This window comes from Desmodus rotundus, chromosome 6, assembly GCF_022682495.2.
Source record: "Desmodus rotundus isolate HL8 chromosome 6, HLdesRot8A.1, whole genome shotgun sequence".
Classification (NCBI taxonomy): Eukaryota; Metazoa; Chordata; class Mammalia; order Chiroptera; family Phyllostomidae; genus Desmodus; species Desmodus rotundus.
This window is the reverse complement of record NC_071392.1, coordinates 69,951,954-69,972,032: the sequence shown is the minus strand read 5'-3', so window position 1 is coordinate 69,972,032 and position 20,079 is coordinate 69,951,954. Positions and strand designations below refer to the sequence as shown.

The following is a 20,079-nucleotide window of genomic DNA, read 5'->3' as shown; positions in this document are numbered from 1 at the left end:
CTGTGTGCCAGACCTGGCTCCCCACTGGCTTTTCCGAGTGACAGCTGGGCCCATGCCATGCAAAATGGTCTCCTGTAAAGAATGGGGTAAGAAGAGGGAAGAGTGTACTATGAGGTTTGAAGTAAAATTGAAAAGGAACTGGACCAATGGGAGCAAAATTGCAGAAACCTCACAGCTGGGTTGATAGCAATGACAGTTGAATGAAGTTTAATAAAGGTGGAACAGGAATGAGAATATTGTATAAAAGAGAAAAGTGAATATGAGATGTCTACAGTAAAGATGAATGATTTTGAGAGGATAGGGAAACAAGCTAATAAGAGTAAGGAGTAAAGCCCAGGTTGGGGGGAGGGAGGAAGAAAGAAAGAAAAAAGAAGGGATAGAGAAAACAATGAAATAAAATTCCTTACTCAACTGATCAGGGGCAGGGAGAAGGTGAAATGGAGTAAGTCAGAGGGAGAGTATTCTATGGGATTTAAAGTACAAACAAGTAAGTGAACAAATAGGAGATCCTTTGGAGAAGTACAGCAATAACCGTGCTATTTCATCCAACTAGCCACTTTTTATGAAAGGTGAAAAAGAAATAAGACTCTTAGTAGAAGGGAAAAAGAATGTGAGCTGACTTAAGAAAGAAGAGAGCTTATGAGAGGTTAGATGGAGGAGAAATAGTGAGAGTAAGAGATAGAAACTTGGCGTAGTGTGAGAGAAAATAAAGTTTATACCAACAGTGATAAAGCTCAGGAAGATGGTGAAATGGACTAAGACCAGGGAAGGGTGCTGTGTGGGATTTGGAATAACAACAGTATGATAAGAAATATACAATCTGAATTAAAAAAACAAAAAGTAAAAGACCAAGAGTAGTGTGTTATTTGGAATACGCATGAAGTGAGAAAAGTTAAAATGCAATATGAAAGGGAGAATAAAACAAAACAAAACCCCCAAATAAACCAAAAGGTGAGAAATTAAAAAAACCCCACAACATTCAAGTTCTGAAGGATAGCAAAGTGAACTTTGTCTCAGCTGTTGATGTTTGCCTTCTGACTTCTTTCTGGATCTGTCTCTGGTTTTCTCATGCTCCCGGTCTTACTGTCTTACTCTTGGGGGCGGGGGCTGCGGGGAAGAAAAAGCTTCCTCCTGATTTTAAACCTGCCAATATGGTTTTGCAGGTCTTCCAGGATCCTGCAGGCAGAGGAGGCCTGGGTTCCATTTTTTTCTTCTTTTTTTCCTTTCCTGTGGTTCCACAAGGATGGAGGCTCAGTCTGGGCTACAGTAATCACAGGTGCCCAGTTTCCAGCCCACGTCCTCAGAGCACTGTGCAGCCCATGCTGTCCACTCTTCGCATTGGTGCCAGACTGGTGCTGATAATCCACCTCCTTTTGCACCCCTTTGAGCAGTCCATGAGGTGCACTGAGTGGGAGCAAATCATGCTCTCCCTCCTCCCTCTTTGTTGGCCTGGCTGCTGCCTGAGGCCCCTGCAGAGCAGCTCAGTTCCCCTAGAAGTCTTTCTGGGGGCCACTGCCCGCTTTTGATCAGTCCATGAGGTGCTTTGATTGGGAGCAAATCGAGCTCCAACTCCCCACTCCTCGGGAGGTCCTTGTGCACAGGAGGCCCCTGCACAGCTGCTGAGATTGTCTTTAGAGAAACATCCCCTTGGGTGTCTCTGCCTGCTCCTAACAAGCGCCAGGCTTTCCACACATTCCAACTCTGACCAGTTCAGAAGCTATCTGGGTCACGGCCAATCACGACCCCTCTGTTATCCCAGCTCCAGGTGTCACCTGGCTCCCCAATTTATCTGGTACTGCCCCAGCTGGTGACTGCCTCCCCAGCTAGGGTATACTGCCAGTTGTGTGTCACTTACTGCCTTCTTATCCCCCCAGTGACTTTAAGCATCCAGGTCTCAGCTGGTAAGGGTCTGAGACTTCTACTCTAGCCATGAGTTTCTTTTCAGTATTTAAGATGTGTTAGAGAGAATGGGACTTCATTGTCTAATTATTTTTTAAATGGGTGCATTAATTTACTTCAGTGGTATAGGAATTTTAGTTTCTCCCAATGGACTTGAAGTTATAATGCTGTTGATTATTCTGAGAATAAGTTGTTTTGCCCTTTTCCTTTTGCTAAGCAAAAACATTGAATATTTGATGGATAGATTCTCTCCCTTTTTCCCCTCTCTGTCTCTCTGCAGAATCCTCTCTATTTAGGGATTTTTCTTTATTTGAAAAAATCAGGTATAACATGTAAAAAATAAAGTTCACAAATCTTTAGTTTTGCTCTGTTTATGTGCATACACATTGTGTAACCTCTTCCCAAGTCAAGATATTGAAGTTTTTTAACACTAGAGAAGATACACCTTATACTAATTTGTTTAACAATTGTGTTTATGTTCTTTTGCAGAGAAAATACATATTTATGAATGTATAAGTTTTAAGAGTACTACTATTGTTATCTAAATGTCTATTAAATAATGAAGTAGAGAAACAGTTGAAAAATTGGAGGTAAATGGAAAAATAGAAAAAACTAAGAGAAATTGGGTAATAGAGATGACAGTAAGTTGTAAAAACCAAGTTAGAAATTAAAGGGGTGGGCAAAAGTAGGCTTACAGTTGTGAGTATGTGAAACAGAGTTTATTCACTATGTAATAATCATAACGTGCCTGCCTTTTTCCATACGAACAACTGTAAACATACGTTTGCCCACCCTTGTTTAAGGAAGAATCTCTAGATGAGAGGAGTCATAGGATGATATGAATTGGGAGCTAAGGAGTTCTAGTCACAAAAAGGGCAGCGTGCCATGTTACCATCCTCTGGATTTCTGGAGAGGCACCATATGAATCTAGAGACTTGAAAGTGGACTTCATAGGATAGAAATCAAGAAGCTTGAGGCTTTTGAAAGATTTCTTGGAAAAAAAACCCCACTTTCCTTGAAACCCTAGCCTAAATTGGCAGCTGGCTGAAGGGCATTCACTTTCCTTAAAGACCCAAGGCTAAGACAGAATCCAGAGGTGTGTGCCAGACAACGTGGGCAGAACTGTGCACTTGTGCCCAGCATTTGTAAGTTGCCTGCTTTATGTAGACTGTACCTGAGACTGTGCACATTTGTCATAAATTGGACTTGCTTCTCCAGTGGCCTGGCTGAATATCTGATGCTTTAGAATAAAGTTTGATAATTTTTTAGAGGGTCAAAGGAACAGAAGGGACAGCCTTCAGTATGTTCTCGTGGTCATGTTTGCAGAGGAGGAGGTGTGTTAATAACGTCTGGACGGAGTCAGAAGGGAAGAGTCAGTGATGCACCTGCAGAGACCTCTCTGAGGGGACCCTGGTGGTTTTATCAGAAACGTGGAGAAAGAAGTAAAGCCAATGGAAGTGAAGCCATAGTGAAGCCACTATGTTAAGCACTTGGGATTCATCCAGACAAATGTAGTCATCTTGGGATAAAACCAGACAAAAATATTTCTGCCATGCCTTCGTGAAGTTTAAGTTTCATTGGGAGAGCCCCACAATAAGCAGTAAACATGCCAAATAACTGAATTGTGGAAGGTGATCATTTGCTATTTGGAAGATACAACAGAGAGGGTGGTTACAATTTTCAGGCAAGTGGTCATGGGAGGCCGGTTCTTGGCAGTGCTGTATTTCCAGTAACTCAGTCCAAAAGCTTGGAGTCATCTTTGACTCCTTTCTTTTTCTCATAGTTCATGCCAAATTTATTAGAAAATCATTTTCATCTATGTTCAAAATATTTCCTGAATTTCACTCTTGTCACTATTTTCCACCTACCATTCTGGTCCAGTCACCATTATGTCTCACCTGGACAATCATTCTGTCCTTTTGGCTAGGCTCCTAGCTTCGACCTCTGCCTTCATCGACCTGGCAGCCAGTGATTCTCTGCACAAAAACCTCTCCCATATCGCTGATAGTAAAATACTAAGTTGTTCCTACAGTGGCCTGCGAAGTCCTGCATGATCTGGCCTACGCAACTTCTCCGACCTTGTTGTAAGTTAAGCTGCCACTTTCGCTCAGTCCACTCCAGCTGTGTCAGCCTCCTTAGTCTTCCAGCCACAGGGTCTTTGCCCTGGTTACTTCCCCTTCCTGCAATTGATTTCCCCTGACATTCACATGTTTTCGCTCCCTGTGTTAATTAAAGTTCTCCAGAGAAATAGAAACAATATAGCTATATAATCTCCTGGACATAGATATAGATGTATAAAAGATAAATAGACATCATATAATTTTATGTATCTATTTATATACACACAATATATACATATGTACACAAGGTATGTATGTGTTCATGTGTCTATATAAATATACATGTAGAGAGAAATGTTGATTGATTGATTCCATTTATAGGAGTTGTGTCATGTGATTGATTGTTGGAGCTGGCAAGTCCAAAATCTGTAGGGGGTAGGCTTGAAATTTGGATAAGAGCTGTTGTTGTAGTCTTGAATGCAAAATCTTCAGGGCAGACCCACAGGCAAGAAACTCAGGTAAGTTTTGGTGTTACAGTATTTGGACAGAATTGCTGCTTCTTAAGTAAACCTTAGTCTTTGTTCTTATGGCATTTTACTGATTGGATGGAGCTTACCCCCATATTGAAGGGCAATCTGATTTCCTCAGAGTCTATTGACTGTAAATGCTAATCATATCTAAAAAATACTTTCGCAGCAACATCTAGACTAGTGTTTGACCAAACAGCTGGGCACCACAGCATAGCCAAATTGACTTATAAAAGTAATCATGTTACTTTTTCATCTACTTTTATGTTCAAAGATCATCTCCCCATTGAGACCTTCCCTGACCACCCTATTTACATTCACAAGACCTTTCCACTCCATGTCTCCACCTGGACTTTTCCTCCATAGCACTGATCACTTTCTACCTTTTGGAATGATTTCATTGTTTATGACATATGTCTCCTAACAGTAAAATACAGGCTCCATAGTACAGAGGATATTTTTATGGGTATCTTTATGGTTACATCCTAAGGTCCTGGGTACTTGGTGACTCACAATTAAACTAGAAAATAACCCTATTCCTGATGCTGTTTTAATTTAAAAGTTCAAATTTAACATGTATACTTTCTGATGTATAATTGGTTCTGTTCCCAAGAAAGAGGCAACACAAGCAGGTTAAGTAAGATTGATGAACAATAAATCTCAGAGTATTAAAACAGAGTTCTCGCTTTTTTTCAAAGAGAAAAAAATTCAAGTATAGTCTATTTCCTGAAAAGTTTGAAAATGCTGACAAAATATTCAAGTTTGGTTATTCCTGCCAGTCTCCTCATTGAAAAATGATAGTGAATGAAGTGTTCTTTAATTAAGGCTAAATAAGAATAGATTTTTTTATGTGTTAATTGCTGTCTTTCCCTGAAAATTTGACAAAAAATGGGCACATCCAGACTTTCACACGTGATATATTTGACTTTTGCTTTGTTAAAGTATAATTTTTAAAAGGCACAATTATGACTCATACAAATATAAAATGAACACATAATAAAGATTCAATTCAAAACATAATTAATGAACAAATTAGTTAAATATTTAGTCTAAAGAACACTTGAAAACTGGGTGTTTTGGGGCAAAGTTAAAATATTTATAGAGATATAAAATTATTAATTTACAAGTAGGATTTAAACTGTAACCATTGGATTATTTTACTCATCAGACACGGCTTATTTGCATGTTTTTCAGAGAAAATTCTAGAAGGTAACATGTAACTTCACTATCTGGGACCTTTACTCAACAGTAAACAGAAACTTGAACTAAATACATGTCCTCAGATGATCGTTGGATGGCCTTTGTCCCCATATGACATTGAAAGGACCTGCCCCCTCAGCTTTTTGCCTTACTTCTGAGTTTTGGGTGTTTCTTACGACAGCTTTTAAAGTTGGTCCACAAATGTAAAAATCGGTTTTTATGGGTTATTCTGTTCTTTTTTTCTGGTGCATGTACAGAAAAATAATTCCAAAGCATAATTTTTTCCAAAGGAAATCAAGGCATTCTATAAATGAGTACTTAAGTGTTTTTCCTGTGGATGCACACTTACTATTTTGGAATGTTGCTTAAAACTATAGAGAAATGTTAAAAGGATACTAAATCATCCTTGGGAGAGTTAATTATGAATGTAGATATTTAATCACTGTGATAATAAATATGTAATTTTAATATTGATTATATGTAAATTATTTTAAGATAAATATGTGAAGGTTATATTGGGGGGAAAGCAGAACAGGTGGCCTGAGACTCTGGGACTGATTTGAGAAGTGGTGCCAGATGTTCTTTTCATCCTGAGAACAAACAGGTACAGGTGAGTCAAAGACCAGATGCAGGTTGATGAGCGCATGCTGGATGTGGTCCAGTCATACAGAGAGATGCAGATATTAGGTCATGTTTTAGGTGATATCAGAGGAAACAGTAGTGAAGGCATTGGCTTTCGGGAGCTTAGATGATCTTTTTTTTTCCCCACATTTTTTTTTTGTCGTTGTTGTTCAAGTACAGTTGTCTCTATTTTCCTCCCACCACTACCCCCCACCCCAGCCATCCCCACTTCCCACCCTTGATCCTACCCCCCTTGGCTTTGTCCATGTGTCCTTTATACATGTTCCTGATAACCTTTCCCCCTTTTCTCCCCATTATCCCCTCCCACCTCTCCTCTGGTTACTGTCAGTTTGTTCTTAATTTCAATGTCTCTGGTCATATTTTGCTTGCTTGCTTGTTTTGTTGATTAGGTTCCACTTATAGGTGAGATCATATGGTATTTTTCTTTCACTGCCTGACTTATTTTGTTTAGCATATTGCTCTCCAGTTCCATCCATGCTGTAGCAAAGGGTAGAAGCTCCTTCTTTCTCTCTGCTGTGTAGAATTCCATTGTGTAAATGTACCATAGTTTCTTGATCCACTCATTTGCTGATGGGCACTTAGGTTACTTCCAGCAGTTGGCTATTGTAAATTGTGCTGCTATGAACATTGGGGTGCATAGGTTCTTTTGGATTGCTGATTCAGGGCTCTTAGGGTATAATCCAAGCAGTGGAATTGCTGGGTCAAAAGGCAATTCCATTTTTAGTTTTGTGAGGAAATTCCATACTGTTTTCCACAGTGGCTGCACCAGTCTGCATTCCCACCAACAGTGCACTAGGGTTCCCTTTTCTTCACAACCTCACCAGCACTTGTTTGTTGATTTGGTTATGGTGGCCATTCTGACCTGTGTGAAGTGGCATCTCATTGTTGTTTTAATTTGGATCTCTGTAATGGCTAGTGATGCTGAGCATCCTTTCTTACGTCTCTGGGCCCTCTGTGTGTCCTCCTTGGAGAAGTGTCTGTTCAGGTCCTTTGTCCATTTTTTAATTGGGTTTTTGCCTTCCTGGAGTGGAGTCATGTGAGTTCTTTATATATTTTGGAGCTCAAACCCTTATATGAGGTATCATTTGCAAATATATTTTCCCATACAATTGGTTCTAAGGTTCAATAAATCCAGGAGCTAGTTCTTTGAAAAGATAAACAAAATCAAAAAGTCTTTAAGCAGACTCATCAAGAAAAAAAGAGAGAGAACCCAAATAAACAAAATCAGAAATGAAAGAGGAGAGATTACAACTGATACCCCAGAAATACAAAAGGGTTGTAAGAAATTACTAAGAAGAACTATATGCCAAGAAATTTGAAAATCTAGGTGAAATGGACAAATTTCTAGAAAAATATAATCTTCCAAAACTCAGTGAAGAAGCAGAAAGTCTGAACAGACAGGTAACAGCTGACAAAATCAAAGCAGTAATCAAAAAACTCCGACACACAAAAGCCTTGGACTGGATGGTTTCACAGGAGAATTTTACAAAACATTTAAGGAAGAGCTAACCGTTGTCCTTCACAGACTATTCCAAAAAAATCCAAGAAGAGGGAAACCTCCCAAACTTTTTATGAAGCCAATATCATCCTAATCTCAAAACCAGATAAAGACATAACAAAGAAAGAAAACTACAGGCCAATTCGCTGATGAACATAGATGCTAAAATCCTCAACAAAATATTGGCAAATTGCATCCAGCAATATAATAAAAAGATCATACACCATGATCAAGTGGAATTCATCCCCGATCATTTGGAAGATGGCTACTTTGCTCTCATTCCCAGCCAGTTTTGCACAGTGGTTTTTATGTTACATTGCACTTTGATACCTCTTAAGAGGGAAGAGCTAAGTGCCAGGTTGTCAAAGATTAAAAACAAAGCTAACAGTGTGAGGAAACCTCATTTGCTGTTTGTGGGAATATTAGTGTGTATAATCTTCTCTGAGAGTAATTTGGCAATCTCAATATCTATGTAAATGTCAGTATTTGGAACGTGCTTTTAATTGAGTGGAAGAAACAGAAATCTAATCAAAGAAATAGGAAGTTGAACGGCAATGCTAGTTTAACTCAGAAAAAATAGAATCTTTGAAATTGATACTTTCTTTTTTTACTTTTGGCTTTTATCATAAATTGACTTTCTGCCTTAAACTTAAATTTTTCTAAACCTTTACTAAAAATCTGAATTTAGGACAAAAGGAATCTTGACACATTTGTGTAACAGGAAAATTAACTAATTTTGGAAAGATGACTATATTGCTATTTAACATTATGGGTTAAAAGCACACCCTCCAAACAATGCACATTTGTGGAAAGAAAGAAAGATATTGTTAAAATATTATTCCTAAAAATCAAAGCAGTATATAATGAGCATTGTTCTTAGAGGCCAGATGCCGCAAGCATGTCAAAGGTAACAGCAGGGAAAGATTCATCTCTACCCTGAGACTTCTTACATGTGTGTTTTCAGAGTTTGTTTATCCCTAAGCAAATACCTTCCCTAAAATAAAGTTAATGTGGAAATCTGTAAACGTTATTCATTTTGTACGTCATGATCCTCAATAAGTTATGTAATGTACCTTTAGATATAATCAAAATTGCTAGTGCCTGAGGCTTTTAAAAAGTAGATGCATTATATCTAGTGTCAACATTTCTAAGCATCAATGTAAACAAAATATATTTTATGATAAACTGGAAATATGACTTGTGTAACATTGTTATTTTAAAATTTATTTTCAAGGAAAGAAATTTCCCCAAATTTATAGCAAAAGAAATGGAGAATATGTATATAGAAGAGTTGCGGTCTTCGGTGAATTTGCTAATGGCCAATTTGGAAAGTCTTCCAGTTTCTAAAGGTGGTCCAGAATTTAAACTTCAAAAACTCAAACGTTCACAGAATTCTGCATTTTTGGACATGGGAGACGAGAATGAGATTCAGCTCTCAAAGTCTGACGTGGTGCTGTCATTCACTTTAGAGGTAAGTGGCCCTTTCCCCTTCTCACCTCTGACAGCATAAATGAGGCTGTGAGTAATTTTTGCTGACCTTCGTGGTAACATTTCAGAGTTAAAACAGTTGAAGAAGTTAAATTATTCTTCATTTGCAAGGCAATCAGGTTGAAAATGCAAATTAATATAAACTGCCCTTTAAACATAATAGCAGTATTAGGATAAAATAATAAAATAAAAGTTTTGAGGCAGGTCTTCTTTGTGTCAGCTTAGGCCGGTGTAAGTTTATGGTTGTAGGAAACACCAAAACACACTTGGGTGGAAATAGGATTGAAACATACAACTGCATACTCTGTAATTTGGGAACTCCTTTCAAGATTTCAGTTAGTCTTTATTTTTTAAATCTAATTTCTCTATGAGATCATGTCTCTAGAATCAAATCACATAAACCAGCTGTACTGCACAATATTGGGAACATATAGATGATGAGAAGTAGAGAATTCTTCCTTTTCAGAACATTCAGTTTCATTTTAGGTACATTAAATATTATAAAGAACCAAAATAAATGTAATGCCTTTAAAATTGTGTTCTTTAAGACTTCCAAGTTTCATGACTTCCACGCAAATCACTGGAAGCCAGACAGCGATACTGTTAACCACAGTGACCTGTCTTCCTGGTTACATTTCTTATTTGCTGATCTCTGTATATGGACTAATCCACATATATGTGTGTGGGTTCACATACAATATACACACACCCTGGCAATACCAAGTTGAAATTTATAGCTCTCTCAAAAATTGTATTAAAGCTTCATACCTCCTCTCTTACATTGTTACATTCTCTCTCTGCTTGTTCCCAGTACTGCTATTTGAGTTTGCTGATTGACAAAGAAAAGTACCCTGGAGTTTTACAGTGAACAGGAGGTACAATGTTGAAATCTTCCTGCATTTGGCTTGCTCAGTTTATGGCAGAAAAAGCAAATCCCTGCTTTTTTTGCTTTTTTCTTCTACTTATTCCTTTGTTGGTTAGGAGATTAAATTTAGAGTGAAGAGTAGCAATATGACGTTTTCTTCTGACTCAGGACACAGTTCTGGGATTAATTTATGACTTTGCCAAGTGGCTTTCCTGTCTGCTAGGTTTCTTCTCAATCTCTTTAGCATCTTAACCTAAGGATGTTTACTTCGAAACTATACATAGTATCCTACATGTGAATTTCCTTATCGTTCCTGTCTCAGGTTTGCTGCTAACTAAAATGTAAAGCACCAACTCTTACCCCCCCCCCCCCGCCCCGTTAAAGATTTTATATGAAACAAAATCAATTATTTAATTACAGTAAAACTTTTTCTGTTTGACATTTAAATTCATTAATAATGAATGATTATTAGTTTATTATAAATTCATAGTAATGATTTACTCTACCATTACCTCTGTAAGCACTCAGAACTGAAAACAGTTCAAAACATTTTCTCTGTTTAAAAATCTCAAGTATTCAGAAATAATTAGCTTCTTATGAATTCTGGGTTTTCTCTTATAAACAAAATTATGCCGGTGAGTTAGTGCTTAAGTGAAACTATGAATTTTTATTCTGAACTTTATTGCCAGTATGTTAAACAGCACTGTTCAGTTAACATTAAAATGGTCTTGGGAGAATACAAGTTACAACTTCATTGTGCATTGTATGAGAAGCTTACATATTTATAAAATTGTTTTGATAGGCTTTACTGCTATGTCCACAGGAGGCAGATATTTTTCTACCATAGCACAATAGGGATCTAGTCCCTGGTGCCCACAGTATTTTAAGCAGAAGGTACATGTCCAGTAATAAACCACATGAAGAGCAGACTACACAGGACTTATCTGTAGAACTCCTGAGAGATTAGAGTAGGTATCCCTCTGCCCCAGGGCCTGTGACCTCAGCCAGGCTTAACTGAATAATTTTCCCAACCCATTCTCCACATCTTGCTCCTCAGACTGCACATTTATCCTAAGAAACTCTGAAAAGCAAATAATTAATCCAGTGTAAGGGTCTCACTTATCATCAGTCAGGCTTAGAGTTTGTCCAGTGGGGAAAGGGGTCTTGTTTAAGAGCCGAAGTATCAGTCTAAGGAATAAGTACAGATCTGAAAAACTGTTCAAATTTTACTTTTTAAATTGCTACCCACTCCTCCCCTCTCCCACCACAACCTGTTCCCTTACCTAGCTTCATTTTTTTGCCACAGCTCTTACCTGACATATTCAGTTATCTATTATGTTTATTATTCATAATCTGGCTCTTTCTACTTAGAACCTAAGTTGCAGGAAGGTAAAGTCTTCTTTGTTTTTTCTTTCTTTTTGTTTATTGAAGCATTGCAAGAACCTAAAACAGATTCTAGCACACAGTCAACTTAATAAATATTTATTGAATTAGGTACTTTAATGGTATCAAAAGGCATCAGTTAGCCTTACAAGATTACTTTAGGTCTCTTCCTTTATGAAAACTTTAGAGAGAATAATAAAGCAAGAGATAAGCTGATCCACAAAACAGTAAGCCATTCAATAGTATGTTAAAATTAAACATTCAAGTAAGTAAGGCTCGGAAAACAAATGTTCATCTATAAAGTTACGAGTCTGTATATTTTAAGGGGAGTTTGGTCAGTGGCATGAATATCATTGATTTCCACATAGAGTGTTTTCATTGGTATTAGGCTGGTGGAGCTCCTGACTCCTCCTGAATCTGGAGGTGTATGGTTCCCAGTTCACCATACTGCCCAGCTTCGTTTTCTCACAACCTGTGCAAGCCCGGGCAATACATTATTGAGAAGTATGTTTTCTAGTTTCATATTTTGTATATGCCTCCCTTCTTTTTCCTTCTAAGATAGCTTTGTCTATTTTTTTCTTATTACATCAGTCACAAAGAGATTGGGGAAGAAAAGATGAAACAGATCAGTTTTATTTTCTATTGTTCCATTATCAAGTTTTGCTGGGAATTGCTTTGAAATAGTTACCTAAAGTTAGGTTAATTTGATGGTTCATGGAAATTCTTGGCTATCTTCATCATTCATGATCGAAACTGGCAATGCTTTTTTCTTCCTTTTGGCAATTAGACCTGTGGAATTGTGTTGTTTCATTTATGTGTATGGACTCATTACAGAAGTTACATATTTTGAAAGTGGCAGTTCTGCAGGATAAAACATCCTCAGTACAGACGGAGTATTGTTTTGAGGAGCAGAATGAGGTTTCACAAGTTGTATGTTTTCGGAGGTCCTATTTATAGTAGTTTGTAATAGAGGTGACAGAAATAGTGTCAAGCAGATGCTTCATTTCTTCTGTCTTGCACTCTGGCTATTAAACACTGCACAGAAAGAGATGTAGTGCAAACAGTCCTATTCTCAAACACGCGCCAGTGCCATCACGATTTCTAGACTTCTTTTGTGGTGTACAATTCTCTTGTTTCATAGAAAATTCATTTTAAGTGGCCATCAAAAATTTTTATCATTGAATTAAGAAGTCTAATTTAGAGTCATGGTGGTAAGTTGGTATGTAGGTGGCTCTTTTTGGTCTCAGCTTCTGGTTATTTTATTTGTATAAGGGCCTAATGAGTTTCAATATTACTAACAGTAAATTTGATTTATTAAAAATGCATAACTTTTTTGTTTATTTTTCTTAACCATGATTTAGTTATTTTTATTTAAAGACTTTATTTATTTATTTTAGAGGAAGGGAGGGAGAAAGAGAGGAAGAGAAACATCAATGTGTGGTTGCCTCTTCCACACCCCTACTGGGGATCTGGCCTACAACCCAGGCTTGTGCTCTAGACTGGGAATCGAACTGGCAACCCTTTGGTTTGCAGGCCGGCACTTAATCCACTAAACCACTTTTTTTAAGCCACACCAGCCAAGACTTCTTAACCAAGATTTAGTAGTTTAACCTAACTCCCTTGAGTATTAGAGCAGCTGTGAAAGACAGTATCTATTAATTCTCCATTAATTCTCTTAGTCTGTTTTTAGTTAAGTCCTTATTTTTATTCATATGTTGCTGTGCATTTCAGTATGAAAAAATTATAAGAGGTTTGGTTGAGGAAGGAAAATGACCTTGAATTTAATCTTTATTTTTTCAGTGATCAGTTTCCCATATATTTTTATGAAAGAAAAAGCAATTTGCATTTGTATTTATAAACATGACACTTCTGTTATACCAGAGCTGAAAGGAAAAATAATTATTTTTAAGATGGTTTGTTTCTTTGAGACCTTAGTCTTAAGACTTATATCACAACTCTATGAAAAGTGTTATGACTTTAATAATATATTAAATGATCAGCAAATGATATAGATGATGCTTCTGTGGAGATTTTGGTAGCTACATAGCATGAATGCTATTTATCTTGTTTATACTAATACAACATGAGATTAATTGGAAATGAATGTGCACATATTAAATGCCATTAAATATATTTTATAAATTAAAATTTGAGAATTTAAGGAACTTCATGATTCAAGTTTGATGTGAAAAAACTATGGCAAATAATCATATTTTATGTGTACATCCAGCAAGAATCTTTTAAGATTGGCAGGCTTTTGTAAAAACATAAAAAGCATAGGTTCTTTTTTTGTTTTTCTTTTTAAATAATCCCTCCACTCCCTCAGCCCCTCCCCCAGAACTGTCAGCCTCCACTTTATCTATGAGTCTTTATTTTGATGGTGGTTCAGTCTGTTTGTTAGATTCTACATGTGAAGGAGATCATATGGTAACTGTCTTTCTCTGACTGGCTTATTTCACTAAGCATAATGTTCTCCAGGTCCATCCATGCTGTTGCAATGGGCAAACTTTCTTTTACAGCCAAGTAGTATTCCATTGTGTAAATGTACCATAGCTGTGTTATCCATTCATCTCCTGATGGACACTTGGGCTGCTTCCAAACCTCGGCTGTTGTAAATAATGCTGCAATGAACATAGGGGTGCATATATTCTTTCAAATTAGTGTTTCAGGTGTCTTCAAATAAATTCCTGGAAGTGGAATTGCTGGGTCATAAGGCAGTTCTATTTTTTTAGTATCTCCGTATTGCTTTCCAACCAACAATGCGTGAGGGGTCCCTTTCTCCACCTCCATGCCAAAAATTGTTTGTTGATTTATTGATGACAGCCATTCTGACAGGTGTGAGGTGATATCTCGTTGTGGTTTTAATTTGTGTTTCTCTGATCATTAGTGACATTGAGCATCTTTTCATATGTTTTTTGGCCATCTGTATGTACTCTTTAAATAAGTGTCTATTTGGATTCTTTGCCTAATTTTTGATTGAATTGTTTGTTATTTTGTGTGTGTTGAGTTTTTACAGTTCTTTATAAATTTGGGATATTAACCCTTTATTAGGTGTCAGTAAATATGTTCTCCCACTCATATTTGTCTTTTCGTTTTGTTGATGGTTTCCTTTGATGTGCAAAAACTTCTTACATTAATGTAGTTCATTTGTTTATTTTTTTCTTTTGTTTGCTTTGCCTGAGGAGATATATCAGAAAAAAATATTGCTATGAGAAATGTCCACGATTTTATTGCCTGTTTTATTCTAGGGTTTTTATGCCTTCACGTCCAACTTTTAAGTCTTTAATGCATTTTTCTCGTGTACGGTGTAGGAAGGTGGTCTAGTTTAATTTTTTTGCACATCTGTCCAGTGTTCACAACACCATTTATTGAATAGACTATTGTCATCCCATGGTAGGTTCTTGACTACATCAAATATTAATTGACCATAAAGGCTTAGGTTTATTTCTGGGTTCTCTATTCTCTTCCATTGATCTATGTGTCTGTTTTTTATGCCAGTACCATGCTGTTTTGATTACTATGGTCTTGTAGTGTAGTTTAATATTAGGTAGCATGGACACAGACAACAGTGTGGTGATTGTGGGGGATTTTAGAGAGGTGGGTTGAGTGGAGGTGGAAAAGGATATAGGGGGATAAATGGTGATGGAAAAAAAGGGGTCCATAAGTGATAGGATCACTCTAAGTTTGTGATTTTTAAAACATACAACAGCCTCTGAAGGGTGTTTCACCCAGTGAAAAACAAAGTGATCAGATGTGATTGAGGTTGTATGTGGAACAGGATGAAGGGGGAAAGTAGGGGTAATGAAATAGAGAGAGAGAGAGAGAGATGATTTGTTGTTCCACTTATTTATGCATTCATTGGCTGCTTCTTGTATGTGCCCTGACCAAGGATCGAATCTGTAATCTTCATGGTATCAGAATGATGCTCTAACCAACTGAGCTACCTGAAATGGTCATAAAGAAAATTCTTCCATAAATACTTTAATGAATTCTTTTTATAATAATTAAAATTAAATATTTTTCTTTAGAAAATTCTTTTATAAACAGTCATCTAATCTAAGTGAGTACAGAAGATTTCTGATGCTGTCACATATGGATATCAATGAATTGGTCTGATGGTCACAGTGTTTGCTTGTAATAAATATTATAACACTTTGTTTGAAACTCAGTGTGCACTCCTTTCATCAAATGTACTGAGTTTTCATTTGTAATTTTGCTTTACTTCATAAAGAGTTGCTATAATTGTTTAAGGGTATGAGTTTAAATTTCACTTAATTCCCTAGGGGATACACTTAGAGACTGTAACCTTTAATCACTGTCAGAACCTATTTGTTCAGATAATGTTTTTTATTATCCCTAACATGAATAGATGTGGATTCTTAGGAAAACAAAATTCCATTTATGTTACCAGAGAATTTTTTCAATTGGTCTATTCAGTTATAGTTTATGCTGCTGTCTCTCTCTCTAGCTACAACTTGTCAACCTGACATGTCATTTAAAATTTTTCTTATCTTTTAGATTGTCATAATGGAAGTGCAAGGTTTGAAGTCAGTCGCTCCCAATCGAATTGTTTACTGCACAATGGAAGTAGAAGGAGGAGAAAAACTGCAGACAGACCAGGCAGAAGCCTCAAGACCACAGTAAGCCAGCTGAAAAACATGTTGTTTGTGGGTTTTTTCCCTCCCAAAGAAATATGCTTTATTTATTTGTAGTTGTATGGTTTGACACTCTGAAATGGTACTTGGTTAGCTTTGTCTCAACTGTGTTAGAATCAATGTGTGGCTTTCTGGATAATAATGTTACAATTAAAATTGTAGCAGAATCCTATGTAGTACAAACAGCAAACCCAACATGCAAATGCAAAGTTAATTAGTAGGCAATAAAATGTAAGTCATTGATAAGGATAGCATGTGTCATTATTGTACATTATTTAAAAGATAGTGCTAGATCCTATTTCAGTTATTAGAATTGTAACCTAATAACATTTCTACTGCTGCATGTTATAGCTCTTTGGTGAAGTTGAGGGAAATACCATGATTCTGCACAGTGACTGGGAATACTTTAGGGGATGGCTTGAGTTAGAGAGGTGTTAATAACTCCTGTGCAGTAATCAGAGATAAAGAAGCTGTTCTTTGCTTGCAGTTTTATGTTTCAGGTTTTAGAAATGAGTTTAAATTTAGAAGATGTTCTGTTTAGCTGATTTAAATTTGGGAAACTTTTAGTCTCTGGTAGAAATAACCAGACTGGCCTAAGGAATTCAAATGAAACTTGCTTGGCCTTCATTTGTACACTATCTTTAGAAAGAACTTTTTTTCTCCCATTTAAACTTTATTCAAAATCTCTTGCAGGATTTACAGGATTTAAGATTTTTTAACTTATCATAGCATCAATGTATGGGGCCTGTTCATTCAGGAAACTTCTTTGAGGTCCTGGGTAGGGACTAGTTAGGCCCCGAAGATGAAAATGAACAAGAAACTCATTTTCCTTAGGGCAGACACAGTCTAAGGGGTGGATACAGAGGATTGAATGTAAGAGGAGAGATGTGTACAAAGTATGAAGGGGTTGAGAAGAAGCAAGTTGAAACTTCTTACCCTGCTTTATACACCCCTACAGGCTTGCACCTGACCCGTCTCGTTATCTCTGGGACCTCGCCTTGTCCCTTTCTCCTCCTGGTCCACCACTATTGAGCCACCCTGGACATCATGCAGTTCCTCAAATGCATCAACTTATTTTCATCATTCCACCTGCTTTTCCCTCTGCCTGCAGTCATCTTCCCTTTTATCTTTGGTTTGCTGGGTCCTAGGTATTAAGAATTTTAACTAAACATCACCTCCTGAGAACAACCCTTCCCTTTAGTTAACCCAATGGGAAGCACATTGACTGGCTCATCACTTTTTAATGTTTACAAATGTGTATCTCATCTGGTTATTTGGTACTGTGTTTTCACTTGAGAAGAGGGATTTTGTCCTATTTGATCTTCTATCCTAGTACCTAGTAGTATGCATTCAGAATTTATTAGTTCAACTGCTTGAACTTATTTTTATGACTTAGTCATAGTAAATATTTAAGAGTGTAGTATTTACTCCAGCAGTCATAGAGAGTTGATTTACAATGTTACAATAAAGGGGAAATAATGAGGATAAACAGCTCTTTGAAGAGGTTAAAGCCTCTCGTAAAGAAGCTGTGGGAGAGAGGAGGACAGAGGGAGTCAAGGGAGAGGTTTGCTGTGTGTTTATTTTAAAGATCAGCTATTTCAGACTGACAGCGACCAGAGGGGAGGGGGAGGGGGATAATGGTGGAAAGAGGGGAAGGGACTAGTCAAAGAACATGTGTCAGTGACACATGGACGTGGACAATAGTGTGGGGACTGACTGGGAGCAGGGTTTGGGCCAGGAGGGGGAGAGCAAAGGGACAACTGTAATAGAACAACAATATATTTTTTTTAATCAGCTGTTTTAGTGTTGCAGTATATACTAGTCAGTCACAGAATTGTGTAACCATTGTCAATTTTAGAACATATTTACAGCTTATAAAGAACTCTACCCTTTACTTATTGACCTCAAATCACCCAAGACCTAAGCAACTACTAATTGACTTTCTTTCTCTATGGGTTTGCCTATTCTGGACATTTTTACAAAAAAGGGGTCATATAATATGTGCTCTTTTGTGATTGGCATAATGTTTTTAAATGTTTTATTTCATATCGACAGTCTTTTCACTTTCTTCATATATTGTTTTTGAAGCACAAAGTTTTAAAATTTTGATTAAGTCCAATTTATGTATTTTTCTGTGTTGCTTGTGCTTTTGTCTCATACCTAAAGATCCACTGCCAAATCCAAGGTCACAAAGGTTTATCCGTATATTTTTGTACATGATATATAAGGGTCCACCTTCCTTCTTTTGTGTGTGACAATCAGTTGTCCCAACACCATTTATTGAAGAAATTATTCCTTCCTCATTAATGTTCTTGATGCCCTTTAGAAATCATAGATGTTTGTGTTTATTTCTAGACTCTCAATTCTATTCCATTCATGCATATAAATACATCTTTATGCTAATATCACATTATCTTAATTACCAGTTTTAGAATCAGGAGTGAGTCTACCAACTATGTCCTCCTTTTTAAAGATTATTTTGATTCAAGATTCATTCTCTTTTTTTTTAATCATTTTGTATTTTTCAATTACAGTTGACATACAATATTATAGTAGTTTCAGGTTCATACCCCAGTAATTAGACATTAAATAACTTACTAAGTGATCATCCCAATAAGTCTTGAACCCATCTAACACCATACATAGTTATGAGAATGTTATTGACTATATTCCCTGTGCTGTACTTTATATCCCCATGACTATTCTGTAGTAACCAATTTGTACTTCTTAATCCCCTCACCTTTTTCACCCATCCCTCCAACCTCCCTTCCATCTGACAACAGTCAAAATGTTCTCTGAACCTATGAGTTTGTTTCTGTTCTGCTTGTTTATTTATTTTGTTTTTTAGAGTCAGTTGTTGATTTGTATTTATTGTCATTTTATTCCTGTTTTTCATATTTTTAATCTTTCCCCCCCTTCTTCTTAAAGAAGACCTTTTAAGATTTCAGTAATACTGGTTTGGCAGTAATGAACTCCTTTAGCTTTTTCTTGTCTGGGAAGCTCTTTATCTGTCCTTTCATTCTTAATGATAGCTTTCCTGGTTGTAGGTCCTTACTTTTTATCACCTTGAATCTTTCTTGCCATTCCCTTCTGGCCTGCAAAGTTTCTTTTGAGAAATCAGCTGATAGCCTAGGGGAGCTCACTTTGTAGGTAGCTAAGTGCTTTTCTATTGCTTCTTTTAAGATTCTCTCTGTCTTTAATCTTTGACATTTTAATTGTGTGTAGGCCTCTTTTAGTTCATCTGGTTTGGGACTATCTGTATTTCCTGGATTTGTATGTCACCAGATTAGGGAAGTTTTCTGTCATTTTTTCAAATAAGTTTTCAATATCTTGCTCTCTCTCTTCTCCTTCTGACACCCCCATGATGCAAACATTGGCACACTTGAAGCTGTGCCGGAGGCTCCTTATACTATTCTCATTTTTTTTTTTTTTTTTTAAATTTATTTATTGTTATTTAATTACAGTTGTATGCCTTTTCCCCCATCCCTTCACCCCACCCCAGGTGAACCCACTTCCCTCCCCCCTCTCCACCCTCCCCCTTGGATTTGTTCATGTGTCCTTTATAGTAGTTCCTGTAATCCCCTCTACCCACTGTCCCCGCCCCCACCCCCCCACCCCCGCCCTTGCTATTGTTACATTGTTCTTAACTTCAATGTCTCTGGTTATATTTTGTTTGCTTTTTCCTTCTATTGCTTATGTTCCAGTTAAAGGTGCGATCATATGGTATTTGTCCCTCACTTCCTGGCTTATTTCACTTAGCATAATGCTCTCCAGTTTCATCCATGCTGTTGCAAAGGGTATAAGCTCCTTCTTTCTCTCTGCTGCGTAGAATTCCATTGTGTAAATATACCATAGTTTTTGG

At 37.0% G+C, this 20,079-nt stretch overlaps 1 protein-coding gene across 5 annotated transcripts in view; it reads left to right on the top strand.

The window, feature by feature from the left end:
* Positions 1 to 20,079, top strand: part of CADPS2 (calcium dependent secretion activator 2) — a 575,679-nt gene that overhangs the window by 220,462 nt on the left and 335,138 nt on the right. For all 5 annotated transcript variants that reach the window (XM_053926174.1, XM_024555170.3, XM_024555169.4 and 2 more), the window contains exons 5-6: positions 9,061 to 9,297; positions 16,081 to 16,202. In XM_053926174.1, the coding sequence (XP_053782149.1) occupies positions 9,061 to 9,297; positions 16,081 to 16,202 (359 nt within the window). The remainder of the gene's footprint in view (positions 1 to 9,060; positions 9,298 to 16,080; positions 16,203 to 20,079) is intronic.